The following is a 19,032-nucleotide window of genomic DNA, read 5'->3' as shown; positions in this document are numbered from 1 at the left end:
TTTCAGCAAATGTTCAGGGACTGGGCCAAAGGCTGAGATTTGGGGTGCAGGGACAGGTGAGGACACAACGATGGCGGAAGAGCCAAATTCACCATGACCAGGATCAACAATAATTTCATCACAATAACTGAACATATTTTTGGCACAGAAAGAGGCGCCAGGACCCTGCTGGAGTCCGGGGGGTCCCTGACTCTGCTGTGCCGCGCCTCCGGATTCGATCTCGAGAGTTATGGAATGGCCTGGGTTCGGCAGAGCCCCGGGAAGGCGCTGGAATGGGTTTGCAGTATCCACAGCAGCGATGGCAGAACCTGGTACGCGCCATGGGTGCAGGGAAGGTTCAGGATCTCCAGGGACAACGGGCAGAGCTCGGTGACGCTGACCATGAACAACCTCAAGGACGAGGATTCCGGTTCCTATTTCTGTGCCAGAGCTCACTGCTCCGGTTGTTGGGGTGCTGCTTATGATGGTGACGGTGCTGCTGAAAGTCTCCTGCCCCTGGTTTTGCTCCACCCAAGTGGATGTGGCCCCATAGCTGAAGATTTTCCCCCAACCCTCAGCCCTTGACCCAATCCTGACCCTTTGACCTCGGTCTCCCCGGTTTGCTGCAATGGCCACCACTGCCCCCAGACCCTCACCTGGTTCTGTCTCACAAGTCAACTCAAAAATTCGGAAATTCAGATATTTGGCAGAGGCTCCAGCCCGTCCCCAGATCTGGCACCGAACCGCTTCTGCCAGCGTTGGCTCCATGGCAGCTCGGCCAGTCAAGGCAACGGGACCCTGCGGAGATTTGGGAGAAATTGTAAAACTTGGAGGGAAAAACTGAGAGGGAGAGAAAGGATGGAGAAGTTTAAGGGAGAATGGAAGAGATTTGAGTCCATGGGCTGGGTTTGGGGCAAGAATGTGGGAATTCTGGGAAATTTAGGAACCCAGCAATGGGGACTGGGGGCCATGAAAAACATTGTCAATATACTCAGCGCCAGCACAAGCAGCGTAGAAACACCTGGCACAGAAATAGGCGCCGGAATCCTCGTCCTTGAGGTTGTTCATGGTCAGCGTCACCGAGCTCTGCCCATTGTCCCTGGAGATCCTGAACCGGCCCTTGAGCGATGGCAGGTACCAGGTGTATGCATAATTGTCAATCCCTGCGATCCATTCCAGCACCTTCCCGGGACTCTGGCGGATCCAGAACATTCCAAAACTCCCAAAATTGAACCCAGAGGCGCGGCAGAGCAGACTCAGGACCCCCCCGGGGGGCTGGAGGTCCCCCCCGGACTCCAGCAGGGTCACGGCCGCCCGGAGCCCTGCGGGAACAAGGGGAGATGGGGATGAGGCGCCGGATCCGGGCGTGGCCCGGGGTGGGCGTGGCGCTGCGGAGGCGCCCGGGACCCACCTGGCAGGGCCAGCAGGGCCAGGAGGGCAAGGAGCGGGAGGGAGCTCGAGGCCATGGCTGGGATTTCCAGAATCTCTGGTGCAGATTTTTGAACAGACCATTGGAGTTGGGGCAGAACCAGTGAAGATTTGGGGATGGGATGAGCCAGCCGTGATCTCCAGGCCCCCGGGGGGTCCCTGACTCTGCTCTGCCGCGCCTCCGGGTTCAATTTTGGGAGTTTCGCCATGCACTGGACCCGCCAGAGCCCCGGGAAGGCGCTGGAATACGTCGCGAGTATCAACAGCAATGGTGGCAGCACCTGGTACGCGCCGTCAGTCAAGGGCCGGTTCAGGATCTCCAGGGACAACGGGCAGAGCTCGGTGACATTGACCATGAACAACCTCAAGGACGAGGATTCCGGCGCCTATTTCTGTGCCAAATGGCAGAATGATTATGCTGGTGCTGCTGCTGATGCTGTTTCTGTCCCCTCACTGATGCTCTGGCACCCCCTGACCTTTTCTGCCAATCCCAAACCTTGACCCAGCTCTTGGCCATTTGTCCAAAACTTTGATGCCTTCACCCCAAAGCTCAACACTCGGACCTGGATTCCAACTTTGTTCATCAAATCTTTGAGCTGAAGCTCAACTTTAGGCAGAGTGCTAGAGACTTGGGCTCAGTGTTCACAGTTGGGGTCAAGGGTTGGGATTTGGGGGAAGAGTCTGTGGAGATTTGGGGCAGGTGGAGATGTGGAGATAGAAATGGGGTCAAACCCATCCACATGATTACCATCAGCCCAACCACCACTGCCACCGGCATCTTTGGCACAGAAATAGGCACCAGAATCCTCGTCCTTGAGGTTGTTCATGGTCAGCGTCACCGAGCTCTGCCCGTTGTCCCTGGAGATCCTGAACCGGCCCTGCACCGACGGCGCGTACCAGGTGTAACCACCACTGCTGTGGATCCCCGCGACCCATTCCAGTGCATTCCCAGGTGTTTGTCGAAGCCAGCTCATGTAGTAACTCCCAAAATTGAACCCAGACCCACGGCAGAGCAGAGTCAGGGACCCCCCGGGGGGCTGGAGGTCCCCCCCGGACTCCAGCAGGGTCACGGCCGCCCGGAGCTGAAATAAGCACAAATATCACAATAAACAGTTTGTAACTATAGGTGGGTACAGAGTCCTTAATTCTGCATCACCAGGAGCCCCGAGAGCGCCACGCCCACCCCGGGCCACGCTCGGATCCGGCGCCTCATCCCCATCTCCCCTTGTTCCCGCAGGGCTCCGGGTGGCCGTGACCCTGCTGGAGTCCGGGGGGGACCTCCAGCCCCCCAGGGGGTCCCTGACTCTGCTCTGCCGCGGGTCTGGGTTCAATTTCGGGAATTACAGCATGTACTGGATCCGCCAGAGCCCCGGGAAGGCGCTGGAATACGTTGCAGGGATCTACAGCAATGGTGCCAACACCTACTACGCGCCATCAGTCAAGGGCCAGTTCAGGATCTCCAGGGACAACGGGCAGAGCTCGGTGACGCTGACCATGAACAACCTCAAGGACGAGGATTCTGGAGCCTATTTCTGTGCCAGATGTTTCTCTACTAGTTGGGCTGAGAGTGCTGGTTATGGTGACAATGCCAGCTCTCATCCCAGGCACACGTTGCTGTGTCCCCAAATGTCCCAAATCTTTCCCTGAAATCCCAACCGTTTATCCCATACTTGACCTTCTCCCCCAAACTCCTCCATCAGTGCCTGAACTCCCGACTTTCCCTCTGAAATTTCACTGGTTCTCCCGAAATTCCAGCTGCTCTCCTGGCCCCTGATTGGCCGAGCTGAAACGGAGCTGATGCCGGCAAAAGCGGTTCGGTGCCGGATCTGGGGCTGGGCTGGAGCCTTTCCCAAAATCCCTGAATTTCTGCGTTTTTGAGATGAGACTTGGAGCAGAACCAGGTGAGGATTTGGGGTCACTGGTGACCATTGGTGGAAACAGGGGCGACTGAAGACAATGGGTCAGGGTTGGGTCAAGGGCTGAGTGTTGGGGTCAGGGTTTGGGGACGTGGGGACAGCAGGGAACAACAAAGGCATTTCTGAAACTGCCAACATTACCATAAGCCTCGTAATCACAATAAGCACCAACACATTTGGCACAGAAATAGGCACCGGAATCCTCGTCCTTGAGGTTGTTCATGGTCAGCGTCACCGAGCTCTGCCCGTTGTCCCTGGAGATCCTGAACCGGCCCTGCACTGACGGCGCGTAGAAGGTGAGGCCACCACCGTAGCTGATCCCTGCAATCCATTCCAGTGACTTCCCGGGGCTCTGGCGGATCCAGAACATGTCGTGGTTTCCAAAATTGAACCCAGAGGCGCGGCAGAGCAGAGTCAGGGACCCCCCGGGGGGCTGGAGGTCCCCCCCGGACTCCAGCAGGGTCACGGCCGCCCGGAGCCCTGCGGGAACAAGGGGAGATGGGGATGAGGCGCCGGATCCGGGCGTGGCCCGGGGTGGGCGTGGCGCTGCGGAGGCGCCCGGGACCCACCTGGCAGGGCCAGCAGGGCCAGCAGGGCCAGGAGCAGGAGGGAGCTCGAGGCCATGGCCAGGATGTGCCGGGTTGGGGTCCTGAAGGGTTTGGGGGTTGTTAATGGGCGTTTATTTGGCAATCAATGGGGCAGAGTGAGGGAATTAATTAATGAATGGATTTGTGTAAATTGTGGTGTTTTGGATATTAAAGCACCAGAAACCTCTGGTGGAGTATGAGAGCTGAAACGAGGGGTGTGGGACTCCAGACTCGCTCTTTGAATTGCTTTTATTGTGTCCAGATAATTCAGAAATTGATTTATTATTTAAAATGCTGTTTATTGCAATGAGATGATTCTGCAATTCACAGACAGTGGGTGACCAACCCCGACCTGCAGAATTTCTGCCACAGCTGTGTGGTTGTCTGAAAAGTAATAAAAAAACAGCAGTTGTGAATAGTAACCAAAATTAAAGATAATAATGAAAATGAAATGCAATAAGATCAATAATTATCAAAATCTTGAAAATAGACTAAAAGCAGTATCTGAATATCACAGAAAATACTGAAATGAAGGATAAATAATGAGAAATTAATGAAATGAACCCAAACACGCCTGGCTCAAGTTCTTCTTTTTTTAGGGCCAGAGCTGCCGCTTTGAGGACTTCCTGAAAAAGCCACAAAAACGCCCAAAATGGCTCCAAATTTCGGGTGTTGCTTTCACTGCAGCTGCAGCTGCCGGCACCTGCTGGGGACAGAAATTAGTGCAGGTAATTGGAGTTATTTGTGCTGATAATTAAAGACCACTCAAAAAACCCCCTCTATATTAATGGGAATAATTTAATCTATTGTTTTATTTGTTTCATTTTGATTTTTTTGCATTTAACGGTATTACATCTGGGCTAGTAATTATCAGTACACAGGGCTATAATTAAAGTGAATTGGGATTAATGATTATCATCATTAGGGTGGAAAATTGAATATATTTGGTTTCAAACTCAGTTTAACCTCAACACGCCCGGATCCGGCGCCTCATCCCCATCTCCCCTTGTTCCCGCAGGGCTCCGGGCGGCCGTGACCCTGCTGGAGTCCGGGGGGGAACTCCAGCCCACCGGGGGGTCCCTGACTCTGCTCTGCCGAGGGTCTGGGTTCAATTTTGGGAACCACGACATGTACTGGATCCGCCAGAGCCCCAGGAAGGGCCTGGAATACGTTGCAGGGATCTACAGCAATGGTGGCAACACCTGGTACGCTCCATCAGTCAAGGGCCGGTTCAGGATCTCCAGGGACAACGGGCAGAGCTCGGTGACGCTGACCAAGAACAACCTCAAGGACGAGGATTCCGGCGCCTATTTCTGTGCCAGATGTGCTTACAGTGGTTGTGGTGCTGGTGGTGCTCATGGTATTGATGGTTTTGGCCCAATCACCATCTCCGCATCCCCGGCTGTCCCCAAATATCGCCAGAACCTTTCCCCACACCTCAGCCCTTGAAGTTTTATTTCTTTTGGTTTTCGGAGAATAAGGGAGAATCCCTCCAATATGGATCCATCTAGGAAAGAGATTCCAAGAGATTCCAACAAATTCCAAGAGATTCCAAGCTCAAATTTGGCCCAAGGCTGAGGACCCGGGGTCAGTGTTCAAGTTTGGGGTCAATGGTTGGGATCTGGGGGCAGAATGTGGGAATTTTGGCACATTTGTGAACTGAGCAATGGGGGCTTGGGAGCAGCACCAGCGTCAATACCGTAACCAGCACCGATACCAGCACCGCCATCCAAACCATAACGACCACTGCCAAAACACCTGGCACAGAAATAAACTCCAGAATCCTTGTCCTTGAGGTTGTTCATGGTCAGTGTCACCGACCTCTGCCCGTTGTCCCTGGAGATCCTGAACCGGCCCTTGACTGACGGCGCGTACACCGTGCTGCCACCAGTGTTGCTGATTTCTGCAACTCATTCCAGTGCCCAACCCGGGGCTCTGGAGTATCCAAAACATTCCATAATCACCGAAATTGAACCCACCCACGGCACAGCAGAGTCAGGGACCCCCCGGGGGGCTGGAGGTCCCCCCTGGACTCCAGCATGGTCACGGACACCCGAAGCTGAAATAAACACAAATATCACAATAAACACTTTGGAACTGTAGGTGGGTTGAGAGTCTTAAATTCTGCATCACCAGGTGCCTCCACAGCGCCACGCTCACCCCAGGCCACGCTTGGATCTGGCACCTCATCCCCATCTCCCCTTGTTCCCGCAGGGCTCCGGGCGGCCGTGACCCTGCTGGAGTCCGGGGGGGACCTCCAGCCCCCCGGGGGGTCCCTGACTCTGCTCTGCCGCGGGTCTGGATTTGATTTTGGAAGTTTTGGGATGGGCTGGTACCGCCAAAGACCAAGGAAGGCGCTGGAATGGCTCGCAGATATCACCAGCAATGGTGCCAACACCTACTACGTGCCGTCAGTGCGGGGCCGGTTCAGGATCTCCAGGGACAATGGGCAGAGCTCGGTGACGCTGACCATGAACAACCTCAAGGACGAGGATTCCGGCGCCTATTTCTGCGCCAAATATTACAGCAGTGGTTGGTCTGCTGCTTCTGCTGTTCTTGGTTGTGATAATGATGCCAGTCATAGCCCCGCTCCCCTTTCATTGGATTTCCTCCTTTCAACAAAATCCCAGAATTTTTCCCCCAAATCCCATTTCTTTATCCCATACTTAATATTCTCCCCCAAACCCCCCATCCTCACCCCAACTCTCAACTTTCATCCCAGTTTCTCCCAGATCTCCTCTGGTTCCCCTGACCCCTGATTGGCTGAGCTGACACGGAGCCGACACCGGGAGCAGTGGTTCAGTGCCGGATCTGGGGCTGGGCTGGAGCCTTTGCCGAAATCCCTGAATTTCTGTGTATTTACCGTTGGATTTACGTGGGTTTGAGCTCTGTGGGGAAATCTCCGTTTGGGATTTCTCTGTGGGCCGGAGTTGAGGAAAGGAGCCTCAGTTTAACCCCTGCATTTCCTGTACGGGATTTGGGGCAAAAATGGCATTTTTGGAGAGGAAGGTCGGAGCTGGAGGCCACAGGTGAAGGTTTGGGGCTGATGGTTGAGATGTGGGGCAGAACCAAGAGAGGATTTGGGGCCAATAGTGACCATTCGTGTAAACAGGGGAGATTGGGAACAAAGGGTCAGGATTGGGTCAAGGGCTGAGGGTTGGGGGAAGGATCAAGGAACATCTGAGTCTGACGACCAGAGACGTGGCCGGAACAGAAAATACCAATCTCACCACCATAACCAGCAATATGAGCACCACCAAGCCAACTGCCATCAGAACCCCTGGCACAGAAATAGGCGCCGGAATCCTCGTCCTTGAGGTTGTTCATGGTCAGCGTCACCGAGCTCTGCCCGTTGTCCCTGGAGATCGTGACCCGGCCCTTGACTGATGGCGCGTAGAATGTTCTGCCACCCTTGTCCATACTCGCGACAAATTCCAGCCCCTTCCCGGGGCTCTGGCGGTACCAGCCCACCCCAGATTCTCCGAAATTGAACCCAGACCCGCGGCAGAGCAGAGTCAGGGACCCCCCCAGGGGGGCTGGAGGTCCCCAGAGCCCTGCGGGAACAAGGGGAGATGGGGATGGGAGAAGCTCAAACCACTGATTTCCCTTGAGGAAGAACAAAAAGAACAGGGAGGAGACACCAAGGTCGGTGTAGCAGGACTCAGGTTCCACATGGGAGGAGAAGGAGGAGACGCCGTGAATTTGGGCTGAACCCCAAAACCCACAATTAGTCTCCATCTGTCAACTAATTAATGTCACACCTCCTCCTGCTCCTGCCCCATGGATTGCACCTGGATTTATTATTTCTTTCTGGTTTTAGTGCAGATTTCTTTCCAACCTCCATGTTTCAGGCCTGGCTTGCTTTTGCTCCTGATCCAATCCCACAGCAGAAACGAGAGCGTTGGAATTGGCAAATCTGAACCACCACATTGATTGGGGTCTTGGCAGGGAAACGAACCGAAATGACGGCAATGGGTAATCGTGGATCCGCGCCTGATTAACCTTCTGTGGAACTATGGCCAGAGACACCGACACTAATTGCTCTGCACTAATTAATGCAATGAGTGATTGTGGTGCCGGCAGTGAGTGGAGACGGCGCATTGTGAAGAGTGAATGAACTGGAGAAGGCGCAGAATGAAGGGGCGGCCATCTTGATTCTGTTCATGTGTGTGTGCATGTGACACGGGCGAGCGACGGTGACAGAGCTGGGGTGGAGCTCTGGGGGAGGGGCCTGGGGACATTTGGGGACATCTGGGGACTCAAAGATGGGTCAGGGGACACCACTGGCAACGGCAGCATAAGCACCAACAGTAGCACCACTAGCACCAGCAGATTTGGCACAGAAATAGACACCGGAATCCTCGTCCTTGAGGTTGTTCATGGTCAGCATCACCGAGCTCTGCCCGTTGTCCCTGGAGATCCTGAACCGGCCCTTGACTGAGGGCGCGTAGTCGGTGCTGCCACCAGTGTTGATCCTTGCAACAAATTCCAGCCCCTTCCCGGGGCTCTGGCGCATCCAGCCCATCCCAAATTGTCCGAAATCGAATCCAGACCCGCGGCAGAGCAGAGTCAGGGACCCCCCGGGGGGCTGGAGGTCCCCCCCGGACTCCAGCAGGGTCACGGCCTCCCGGAGCAGAAAGAAACACAAATATCACAATAAACACTTTTTAACCCTAGATGGTTTGAGAGTCTTTAATTCTGCATCACCAGGAGCCCCCTGCAGCGCCACGCCCTCCCCGGGCCACGCCCGGATCCGGCGCCTCATCCCCATCTCCCCTTGTTCCCGCAGGGCTCCGGGCGGCCGTGACCCTGCTGGAGTCCGGGGGGGACCTCCAGCCCCCCGGGGGGTCCCTGACTCTGCTCTGCCGCGGGTCTGGGTTCAATTTCGAGAGTAATGAGGTGAGTTGGATTCGCCAGAGCCCCGGGAAGCGTCTGGAATTCATTGCCAGGTTTCGCACCAGTGGAGCCCGTACCTGGTACGCGCCTTCGCTGCGGGGCTGGTTCAGGATCTCCAGGGACAACGGGCAGAGCTCGGTGGCGCTGACCATGAACAACCTCAAGGACGAGGATTCCGGCGCCTATTTCTGTGCCAAATGTGCTGGTTCTAGTTGTGATTATCACGTTAATGGTAATGTCAGCAGTTTCCGAAATGCATTTGTTGTTCTCCGCTGTCCCCACATGTCCCCAAACCCTCACCCCACACCCTCAGCCCTTGACCCAACCCTGACCCATTGTCTCCAGGCGCCCCTGTTTCCACCAATGGTCACCAGTGACCCCAGATCCTCTCCTGGTTCTGCCCCAAGTCTCATCTCAAAAACGCAGAAATTCAGGAATTTTGGCAAAGGCTCCACCCTGGCCCCAGATCCGGGACCGAACCGCATTTGCCGGCATCAGCTCCGTTTCAGCTCGGCCAATCAGGGGCCAGGAGAGCTGCTGGAAATTCGGGAGGAACGTTGAAATTTCAGGGGGAAAGTTGAGAGTTCAGGCACTGATGGAGGAGTTTGGGGGAGAAGGTCTAGGATGGGATGAACGGTTGGGATTTCAGGGAAAGATTTGGGACATTTGGGGACACAGCAACGTGTGCCTGGGACGAGAGCTGGCATTGTCACCATAACCAGCACTCTCAGCCCAACTAGTAGAGAAACATCTGGCACAGAAATAGGCGCCGGAATCCTCGTCCTTGAGGTTGTTCATGGTCAGTGTCACTGAGCTCTGCCCGTTGTCCCTGGAGATCGTGAACCGGCCCTTGACTGACGGCGCGTAGTCGGTGTTGGCACCATTGCTGTGGATTCCTGCAACGTATTCCAGCGCCTTCCCGGGGCTCTGGCGGATCCAGTATATGCCGTAATTCCCGAAATCGAATCCAGACCCTCAGCAGAGCTGAGTCAGGGACCCCTCGGGGGGCTGGAGGTTCCCCCCGGACTCCAGCAGGATCACGGCCGCCCGGAGCCCTGCGGGAACAAGGGGAGATGGGGATGAGGCGCCGGATCCAGGCGTGTTGGGGTTAAACTGAAGTTGAACCCAAATTTATTCATTTGTCCACCCTAATGATGATAATCATTAACCCCAATTCACTTTAATTATAACCCTGTGTACTGATAATTATTAGACCTGATGTAATACAATTAAATGCATAAAAATCTAACCGAAACAAATAAAACAATAGATTCAATTATTCCCATTAATATAGGGGGGGTTTTTTTGAGTGGTTTTTAATTATCAGCACAAATAACTCTAATTAACTGCACTAATTTCTGTCCCCAGCAGGTGCCGGCTGCTGCACCTGCAGTGAAAACAAAACCTGAAATTTGAAGCCATTTTGGGCCTTTTTGTGGCTTTTTCAGGAAGCCTCAAAGGGGCGGTTCTGGCCCTAAAACGAGAAAGCTGAGGCAGGAGAGTTTGGGTTCATTTCATTCATTTCTGTTTAATTGCAGTTATTTTCATTATTTTCTGCAGTTTTTAAATGTCCGGTTATGTAAATATACAGGCTTGAGGGATTTATTGCTTTTATTTGATTTTGTTTTCAACATTTTCCTAAGTTTTGTTTACTATTCGCTACTGGTGTTGTTTTATTATTTTTCAGACGACTCCACAGCTGTGGCTGAAAATCTGCAGGTCGGGCTCGGTCACCCACGGTCTGTGAATTGCTGAATCATCTGGGTACAATAAACAGCAATTTAAATAATAAATAAATTGCTGAGTTAACAGGATAAAATAAAAAGCAATTCAAAGAGCGAGTCTGGAGTCCCACACCCCCCGTTTCAGCTCTCACACTCAACCAGAGGTTTCTTGTTCTTTACAATCCAAAACACCACAATTAACACCAATCCATTCATTAATTAATTCCCTCTCTCTACCCCATTGATTGCAAAATAAACGCCCGTTAACAACCCCCAAACCCTCCGGGGGACCTCGACCTGGCACATCCCGGCCATGGCCTCGAGCTCCCTCCCGCTCCTCGCCCTCCTGGCCCTGCTGGCCCTGCCAGGTGGGTCCCGGGCGCCTCCGCAGCGCCACGCCCACCCCGGGCCACGCCCGGATCCGGCGCCTCATCCCCATCTCCCCTTGTTCCCGCAGGGCTCCGGGCGGCCGTGACCCTGCTGGAGTCCGGGGGGGACCTCCAGCCCCCCCGGGGGGTCCCTGACTCTGCTCTGCCGCGCCTCTGGGTTCAATTTTGGAAACCACGACATGTACTGGATCCGCCAGAGACCCGGGAAGGCGCTGGAATGGCTCGCAGGGATCAGCTACGGTGGTGGCCTCACCTTCTACGCGCCGTCAGTGCAGGGCCGGTTCAGGATCTCCAGGGACAACGGGCAGAGCTCGGTGACGCTGACCATGAACAACCTCAAGGACGAGGATTCTGGTTCCTATTTCTGTGCCAGATGTTACAGTTCTGGTTGTGCTGCTGCTGCTGCTGATTGGGCTGCTGGTGATGACCTTGGTGGTTCTGGCCCCATGTCCAATCTCCACCTTTCTCCGTGCCTCAGACCCTTCCTCCCTTCACCCCTTTATTTGTTTTGGTTCTGGGGAAATTTGGGACGACCTCACTCCGTTGGGCCCCTCTATGAAACTGATTCCAACAGATTGAGACTGACTGGAGCCGTTCATCCCCCCACTGATTTAACAAAATATTTCCTCACAGAGAATTGACAATAAAATTCTCTATTTAACAGTTTGAGCGGTCCCCAGGACAAAAATGATCAATACCAAACTCCCAACCCCCTTGCCGCTCCCAGGATCGCCCAGACGAGGATTTTGGTGCCAATTTCTGTGCCAAATGGCACCATGGTGACAATGCTGGTTATGCTGGTGCTGGTTCCGCCCCCCAGTAATGCCCTGACCCCCCTGACCTTTCCTGCCCACCCCGAGCTTTGACCCAACTCTTGCCCGTTCCTCCAACGCTTTGTCCATTTTACCCCAAACCACAACACTCAGATCTTGATCCCAAATTCGTTTCTAAAACCTTCACAGTAAAGCTCAACCTTGGGCCCAGGGCTGATGGCTCAGGGTCCATGTTCAGGGTTGGAGTCAAAGGTTGGGATTGGGGGGAAGGGTCTGGGGACATTTGGGGACGGGTGGGGACACAGTGAGAGGGATGGGGACAGAACCATCAACATAAGCGGCAACAGCCCAACCAGAACCACCAGCAGCATGTTTGGCACAGAAATAGGCACCGGAATCCTCGTCCTTGAGGTTGTTCATGGTCAGCGTCACCGAGCTCTGCCCGTTGTCCCTGGAGATCGAGACCCGGCCCTTGACCGACGGTGAGTAGTAGGTGCTGCCACCATTGGGATTTATCCCGGCAACAAAATCCAATCCCTTCCCGGGGCTCTGACGGATCCAGGCCATCCAGTGACTCCCGAAATCGAATCCGGAGGCGCGACAAACCAGGGCCATCGATGTCCCGGGGGGCTGGAGGTCCCCCCCGGACTCCAGCAGGGTCACGGCCGCCCGGAGCCCTGCGGGAACAAGGGGAGATGGGGATGAGGCGCCGGATCCGGGCGTGGCCCGGGGTGGGCGTGGCGCTCTGGGGGCTCCTGGTGATGCAGAATTAAAGACTCTCAACCCACCCATAGTTACAAAGTGTTTATTGTGATATTTGTGTTCATTTCTTGTCCATGTGGCCGTGACCGTGCTGGAGTCCGGGGGGGACCTCCAGCTCCCTGGGGGGTCCCTGACTCTGCTCTGCCGTGGGTCTGGGTTCAATTTCGGTAGTTTCGCCATGTTCTGGATCCGGCAGAGCCCCGGGAAGGCGCTGGAATACGTCTCAGGGATCTGGAGCAGTGGTGGTTACACCGACTACGCGCCGTCAAGGGCCGGTTCAGGATCTCCAGGGACAACGGGCAGAGCTCGGTGACGCTGACCATGAACAACCTCAAGGACGAGGATTCTGGAACCTGTTTCTGTGCCAAATGTGATGTTGGTGGTTGTGCTGCTGGGTCTGTTCATGCTATTGGTGGTTTTGGCCCAATCACCATCACCACATCCCAGGCTGGCCCCAAATGTCCCCAGACCCTTTCCCAGCCCTCAGCCCTTGACTCAATCATGACCCTTTTCCCCAGATCTGCCCCATTTGCACCAAAGCCAACTCCTGACCCTGGTTCCAAACCCCCAGATGGTTCTGCCCCAAAATTCTGCCACTTTCTCCCCAAATCCCCACTTTGTGCCCAAATTCACAGGCTCTGACCCAAACCTCAAACCGTGGCCCCAAATCTCGGCTGTTTCGGAACTTTTGGGAGCCGCGTCTGAGATTCAGAGCCAAGAGTCGAGTTTGGGTCAAGCTCATCTGGGGGTTGGGGCTCGACAGGCGGCGCTGGTGCCAACGGGAGAGATTTGGGACAAAGGGACAGAACTGGGTCATGGTCTGGGGTTTGCAGAAAGGTCTGCTGAAAGCTGGGGCCTGGGTGTTGGAGACAAGGCCAGAACCATAAACAGCAGCTGCAGGAACAGCACCGTAACTACTATAGGCAGATTTGGCACAGAAATAGGTGCCGGAATCCTCGACCTTGAGGTTGTTCATGGTCAGCGTCACCGAGCTCTGCCCGTTGTCCCTGGAGATCATGAACCGGCCCTGCACTGATGGCGCGTAGAAGGTGAGGCCACCACGGCTGGTGATCCGTGCTACAGATTCCAGTCCCTTCCCGGGGCTCTGGCGGATCCAGTACATGGCGACACTCCCAAAATCAAATCCAGAGGCGCGGCAGAGCAGAGTCAGGGACCCCCCGGGGGGCTGGAGGTCCCCCCCGGACTCCAGCAGGGTCACGGCCGCCCGGAGCCCTGCGGGAACAAGGGGAGATGGGGATGAGGCGCCGGATCCGGGCGTGGCCCGGGGTGGGCGTGGCGCTGCGGAGGCGCCCGGGACCCACCTGGCAGGGCCAGCAGGGCCAGGAGGGCGAGGAGCGGGAGGGAGCTCGAGGCCATGGCCGGGATGGGCAGGATATCTGGAGCAGATTTGAGATAAACCATAAATGTTTGGGGCAGATTTGGTGAAGATTTGGGGATGGGATGAAGCAGCCATGACCCTGTTGGAGTCCGGGGGGGACCTCCAGCCCCCCGGGGGGTCCCTGACTCTGCTCTGCCTCGTGTCTGGATTCAATTTTGGGAGTTCTGAGATGAGATGGATCCGCCAGAGCCCCGGGAAGGGGCTGGAGTTGGTGGCGCTGATCAGCGGCGATGGAGGTCACACCTTCTACGGGGCAGCGCTCCAGGGCCGGGTCTCCATCTCCAGGGACAACGGGCAGAGCTCGGTGACACTGACCATGAACAACCTCAAGGAGGAGGATTCTGGTGTCTATTTCTGTGCCAAATCTGTGGACAGTTGTTGTGCTGGCATTGCTGCTGTGGATGATGTTGGCAGCTTTGGTTGCGTCCCCACCTGTCCCCAAACGTCCCCAGACCCTTCCCAAAATCTCCAATCCTTGATCTCGTTTATTTAGTTATTTTTAGGGCAAATTTCTCCAATAAAGTCCTAATGGGATCTTCATAAAAAATAGATTCAAAAAAAATAAAATAGAATCAAAGCTCAACTTTGGTCCCAGTGCTAAGGACCGGTTTAGTAACCGTCATTAACTGGGCAATCAATGGAGAAATTCCAGGCAGACTTGTGCCATTAATTAATTAAAAATTGGGGTTAATTCGAAGTTATCAATTGGGCAATCAACGCAGAAATTCTAGTTAGACTTGTGCCATTAATTAATTAAGAATTGGAGTTAATTGCAGAGTTATTAACCGTCGTTAATTGGGCAATCAATGCAGAAATTCCAGTTAGACTTGTGCCATTAATTAATTAAAAATTTCTATTAATTGCGGAGTTATTAATCCCCATTAATTGGGCAATCAATGGAGAAATCCAGTAAGGCCTGTGCCATTAATTAATTAAAAATTTCTATTAATTGCGAAGTTATTAATCCCCATTAATTGGGCAATCAATGGAGAAACCCAGGCAGACTTGTGCTATTAATTAATTAAAAATTGGGGTTGATTGCGGGGTTATTAACCGCTGTTAATTGGGCAATCAATGGAAAATTCCAGTTAGATTTGTGCCATTAATTAATTAATGATCGCAGTTAATTGAGAGGTTATTAATCCCCATTAATTGGGCAATCAGTGGAGTGGGGGCAGACACAATTGTAGGATTAATTAATTAATAATCAGGGTTATTAACCATCATTAATTGGGCAATCAATGGACAAAGTGCAGACAGAATTTTGCCATTAATTACTTAATGATCGCAGTTAATTACAGGGTTATTAACGGGCCATTAATTGGGTAACCAATGAAGCAGAAACTGCTGGAGTTGTGCCATTAATTAATTAAAAATCGGGGTTAATTGCAGTGTTATTAACCACCATTAATTGGGCAATAATTGGAGAATGACCAGGCAAAGGTGTGACACTAATTAATTAAAAATCAGGGTTAATTGCAGGGTAATTAACAGTCAAATAAATCATTAATAAAGCCCTTGCAGGTTGCTATTAATTAATTAACAGATTTGGGTTAATAGCAGGATTAATAATTGCCATTAATTGAGCACTCAATGGATCAGGGGCAGACAGAGGTGTGCCATTAATTAATTAATTAGTGATCGGGATTAATTGCAGGGTTATTAACTGCCATTAATTGGGCAATTAATGAAGCCAGGCCAGTCAGACTTGTGCCATTAATTAATTAAAAATCTGAGTTAATTGTGGGGTTATTAACAAGCCATTAATTGGGCAATTAATGAAGTTGGTCAGTCAGACTTGTGCCCCAATTTCCCAAATTTTCGCCTTTTCCCCCCAAAATCCTCCGAGTTTTCCCAAAATTTTGAATTTTTCCCCCAATCCCCATCCCCCGATTCCCGGATTTCCGATTTTCCCGCCAATTTTGCCGATTTCCCGCCAAAATTTCCCCGTTTTTTCGCGGGGGTGGCGCCCCCTGGTGGCCGCTTTTCCCGCCAAAAAAACCCGATGACGTCACAGTTAATAAGGTGGATTAATGGCAATTAATTAATTCCCCGCGTTAATTATTTGTTTAATCAAGAAATTTAGTTTTATTCGCTTTTAATAATTTAAAAATTTTATTCCGCTCAATTAATTAATGGCTTGTTTGATTCATTAATTGTAATTTACGTGGTTCATTAATTAATTAAATTAATTATTTGTATAAATTCCCGCCTGGATTTCACCATTAATAAATTTATCATTTTAATCATTTGATACTTCAGGTCAAATAAAGTATCAATTAATTAAGTAATTAATTAATTGCGTGCCAGTGATTAATCTTAGTTACTTAATCAGAGTCATGTGGTTGATCCTGATTTATCCCTTAATTAATTAATTAATTGATTGCGTGGACACCTGATCCATTAATTAATTAATTATCCAGACACTGATGATTAACCTCTATCCATTAATTACTTAAAGGGACGCCTGCAATTAACCCCAGTCTTTAATTAATGAACCGGAATAGAACCATTAATTGATTAATTAACTGAAATCCTTTAATTATTTAATTGAATGAAATTAATACTACAAACTCCATTAATTAATCACACTCCTGCAATTAACCACCACCAATTAATTAATTTGGCTCTCGTAATTAACTAAGGCTTAATAATTAATTAATTGAGCTCCTGCAATTAAATCTGACCCATTAATTAATTAATGGGACGCAATTAATGCAATTAATTGAGAAGTGATAATTAATGACTTTGGCTCTTGAAATTAACTCAGGCCTATTAATTAATAAATTGAGCTCTTGCAATTAATCTGAAGCTATTAATTAATGAATTGGACTCCTGCAATCATGCAGAGCCCATTAATTAATTAATTGGTCCCTTGTAATTAATATCAGACCCATTAATTAGTGCATTGACCTCTTGCAATTACCTTCGGGCTATTAATTAATTAATTGGGCACTTTCAATTAACTCGGAACTATTAATTAAAAAATCGGACGCCTGCAATTAAGTCACACCCATTAATTAATTAATTGGATGCCTGAAATTAACTCACACCCATTAATTAATTAATTGGATGCCTAAAATAAACTCGGACCTATTAATTAAAGAATCGGATGCCTGCAATTAACTCACAGCCATTAATTAATGAATTGGACTCTTGCAATTAACACCAGACTCATTAATTAATCAATCGGGCTCTTGCACTTAACAATGGGCCTATTAATTAATGGATTGGGCCTTTGAAATGAGCTTGGACCCGTTAATTAACGAATTGGACTCTGGCAATTAACACCGGACCCAGACCCATTAATTAATGCACTGGGTGCTTGCAATGAATTCCGACCAATTACATTTAATTTGGACCCACTAATTAATGAATTGGGTGCTTACAATTAACGATGGACTCATTAATTAATGCGTTGGGCTCTTGCAATGCATTCCAACCAATTTAAATTAATTTGAACCCACTAATTAATGAATTGGACTCTAGCAATTAACCATGGACTCATTAATTTATGGTTGGGCTCTTGCAATTAACGATGGACTCATTAACTAATGGGTGGGCTGTGCAATTAACGATGGACTCATTAATTAATGCATTGGGCTCTCGCAATGAATTCCGACCAATTAAAATTAATTTGGACTCACTAATTAATGTGTTGGGCTCTTGCAATTGACGATGGACTCATTAATTAATGGATTGGGCGCTTGATATGAATTCGGATCTGTTAATGAACGAATTGGGATCTGGCAATTAACCCCAGACCCGCTAATTACCACGGAGACTCCCAGTGACCAAAAAACACGCCCCATCCCAAACCCCGCCCCTTTTTCCCCACCAAGCCCCGCCCCTTTCCCCCATAAAAACCCCCAGGGGGACCCCAACCCGGCACATCCCGGCCATGGCCTCGAGCTCCCTCCCGCTCCTCGCCCTCCTGGCCCTGCTGGCCCTGCCAGGTGGGTCCCGGGCGCCTCCGCAGCGCCACGCCCACCCCGAGCCACGCCCGGATCCGGCGCCTCATCCCCATCTCCCCTTGTTCCCGCAGGGCTCCGGGCGGCCGTGACCCTGCTGGAGTCCGGGGGGGACCTCCAGCCCCCCGGGGGGTCCCTGACTCTGCTCTGCCGCTCCTCCGGGTTCAATTTCGGGAGTCACGGAATGTTCTGGATCCGCCAAAAAGCCGGGAAGGCGCCGGAATGGGTCGCTGAGATCAATACGAGCGGCCGGGTTTGGTTCGCGCCGCCGGTGCGGGGCCGGTTCGGGATCTCCAGGGACGACGGGCAGAGCTCGGTGACGCTGACCATGAACGAGCTCAAGGACGAGGATTCCGGCGCCTATTTCTGTGCCGCTCACGGCGGCGCCGGGGATGGGGACGGGTGGAGGGAAACCTCGGGGTGGTCCCTGGGGAGTGGGAGGGGGTTGGGGGGGTGAGGGAGAGGGGTTGGGTTGGGTTGGTCATGGTTGGGTGGAAGAGGAAGAGGGGTCATGGTTGAGTTGAGTTGAGTTGAGTTGAGTGGAAGAGGAAGAGGTGTCATGGTTGAGTTGAGTTGAGTCAAGTTGAGTTGAATTAAATGAAAGAGGAAGAGGGGCTTGAGTTGGGTTGGCTTGGGTTGGCTGGAAGAGGAAGAGGGGTCATGGTTGAGTTGAGTTGAGTTAAGTTGAATTAAATGAAAGAGGAAGAGGGGGTTGGGTTGGGTTGGTTTGGGTTGGGTTGGTCATGGTTGGCTGGAAGAGGAAGCGTGAGTTGAGTTGAATTGAATGGAAGAGGAAGAGTGAGTTGAGTTGGGCTGGGTTGGGTTGGTCACAGTTGGGTGGAAGAGGAAGAGGGGTCGTGGTTGAGTTGAGTTGAGTTGAATTAAATGAAAGAGGAAGAGGGGGTTGGGTTGGTCATGGTTGGGTTGAGTCGAGTTGGGTTGGGTTGAGTTGGGTGGAAGAGGAAGAGGGGGTTGGGTTGGGTTGGGTTGAGTTGAGTTCGTCATGGTTGGGTGGAAGAGGAAGACTGGTCATGGTTGAGTTGATTGAGTCAAGTTGAGTTGAGTTGGGTGGAAGAGGAAGAGGGGGGTTGGGTTGTGTTGGGATAGGTTGGGTTGGGTTGAGCTGGTCACAGTTGGGTGGAAGAGGAAGAGGGGTCATGGTTGAGTTGAGTTGAGTTGAGTTGAGTAGAGTTGAGTCGAGTGGAAGA

At 51.9% G+C, this 19,032-nt stretch overlaps 3 pseudogenes and 9 gene segments (V, D, J or C); 7 read left to right on the top strand and 5 right to left on the bottom strand.

Annotated features, from left to right (window-relative positions):
- Positions 1-918: 918 nt before the first annotated feature.
- On the bottom strand, positions 919-1,445 carry LOC130263268 (Ig heavy chain V region 914-like). The segment is given in 2 exon segments: positions 919-1,301; positions 1,391-1,445. Coding segments are annotated over 2 exon segments (438 nt in total).
- Positions 1,446-1,614: 169 nt separating this feature from the next.
- On the top strand, positions 1,615-3,194 carry LOC130263267 (Ig heavy chain V region 6.96-like). The segment is given in 3 exon segments: positions 1,615-1,711; positions 2,645-2,986; positions 3,163-3,194. Coding segments are annotated over 3 exon segments (471 nt in total).
- Positions 3,195-3,322: 128 nt separating this feature from the next.
- LOC130263266 (Ig heavy chain V region 6.96-like) lies at positions 3,323-3,947 on the bottom strand. The segment is given in 3 exon segments: positions 3,323-3,354; positions 3,465-3,803; positions 3,893-3,947. Coding segments are annotated over 3 exon segments (426 nt in total).
- A 986-nt stretch (positions 3,948-4,933) lies between these two features.
- On the top strand, positions 4,934-5,359 carry LOC130263265 (Ig heavy chain V region 914-like; the record flags this gene model as incomplete). The annotated part of the segment is given in 1 exon segment: positions 4,934-5,359. A coding segment is annotated over 1 exon segment (426 nt), but the record flags the coding sequence as incomplete, so codon positions are not given.
- Positions 5,360-5,713: 354 nt separating this feature from the next.
- Positions 5,714-7,889, top strand: LOC130263264 (Ig heavy chain V region 914-like). The segment is given in 3 exon segments: positions 5,714-5,828; positions 6,128-6,469; positions 7,798-7,889. Coding segments are annotated over 3 exon segments (549 nt in total).
- A 291-nt stretch (positions 7,890-8,180) lies between these two features.
- On the bottom strand, positions 8,181-8,681 carry LOC130263263 (Ig heavy chain V region 914-like). The segment is given in 2 exon segments: positions 8,181-8,542; positions 8,618-8,681. Coding segments are annotated over 2 exon segments (426 nt in total).
- A 630-nt stretch (positions 8,682-9,311) lies between these two features.
- On the bottom strand, positions 9,312-10,969 carry LOC130263262 (Ig heavy chain V region 6.96-like; annotated as a pseudogene).
- Positions 10,970-10,995: 26 nt separating this feature from the next.
- On the top strand, positions 10,996-11,560 carry LOC130263261 (Ig heavy chain V region 6.96-like; annotated as a pseudogene).
- Positions 11,561-12,527: 967 nt separating this feature from the next.
- LOC130263259 (immunoglobulin heavy variable 3-23-like) lies at positions 12,528-13,005 on the top strand (annotated as a pseudogene).
- A 99-nt stretch (positions 13,006-13,104) lies between these two features.
- LOC130263258 (Ig heavy chain V region 914-like) lies at positions 13,105-13,831 on the bottom strand. The segment is given in 3 exon segments: positions 13,105-13,223; positions 13,364-13,687; positions 13,777-13,831. Coding segments are annotated over 3 exon segments (498 nt in total).
- Positions 13,832-13,926: 95 nt separating this feature from the next.
- LOC130263257 (immunoglobulin heavy variable 3-23-like) lies at positions 13,927-14,346 on the top strand. The segment is given in 1 exon segment: positions 13,927-14,346. A coding segment is annotated over 1 exon segment (420 nt).
- A 3,363-nt stretch (positions 14,347-17,709) lies between these two features.
- LOC130263256 (Ig heavy chain V region 914-like) lies at positions 17,710-18,281 on the top strand. The segment is given in 2 exon segments: positions 17,710-17,809; positions 17,899-18,281. Coding segments are annotated over 2 exon segments (438 nt in total).
- The last annotated feature ends 751 nt before the right edge of the window (positions 18,282-19,032 follow it).

This window comes from Oenanthe melanoleuca, chromosome 25 (genome assembly GCF_029582105.1).
Source record: "Oenanthe melanoleuca isolate GR-GAL-2019-014 chromosome 25, OMel1.0, whole genome shotgun sequence".
Taxonomy (NCBI): domain Eukaryota; kingdom Metazoa; phylum Chordata; class Aves; order Passeriformes; family Muscicapidae; genus Oenanthe; species Oenanthe melanoleuca.
Note: the sequence above shows the minus strand (reverse complement) of the source record. Positions and strands in the feature narration are given on the sequence as shown.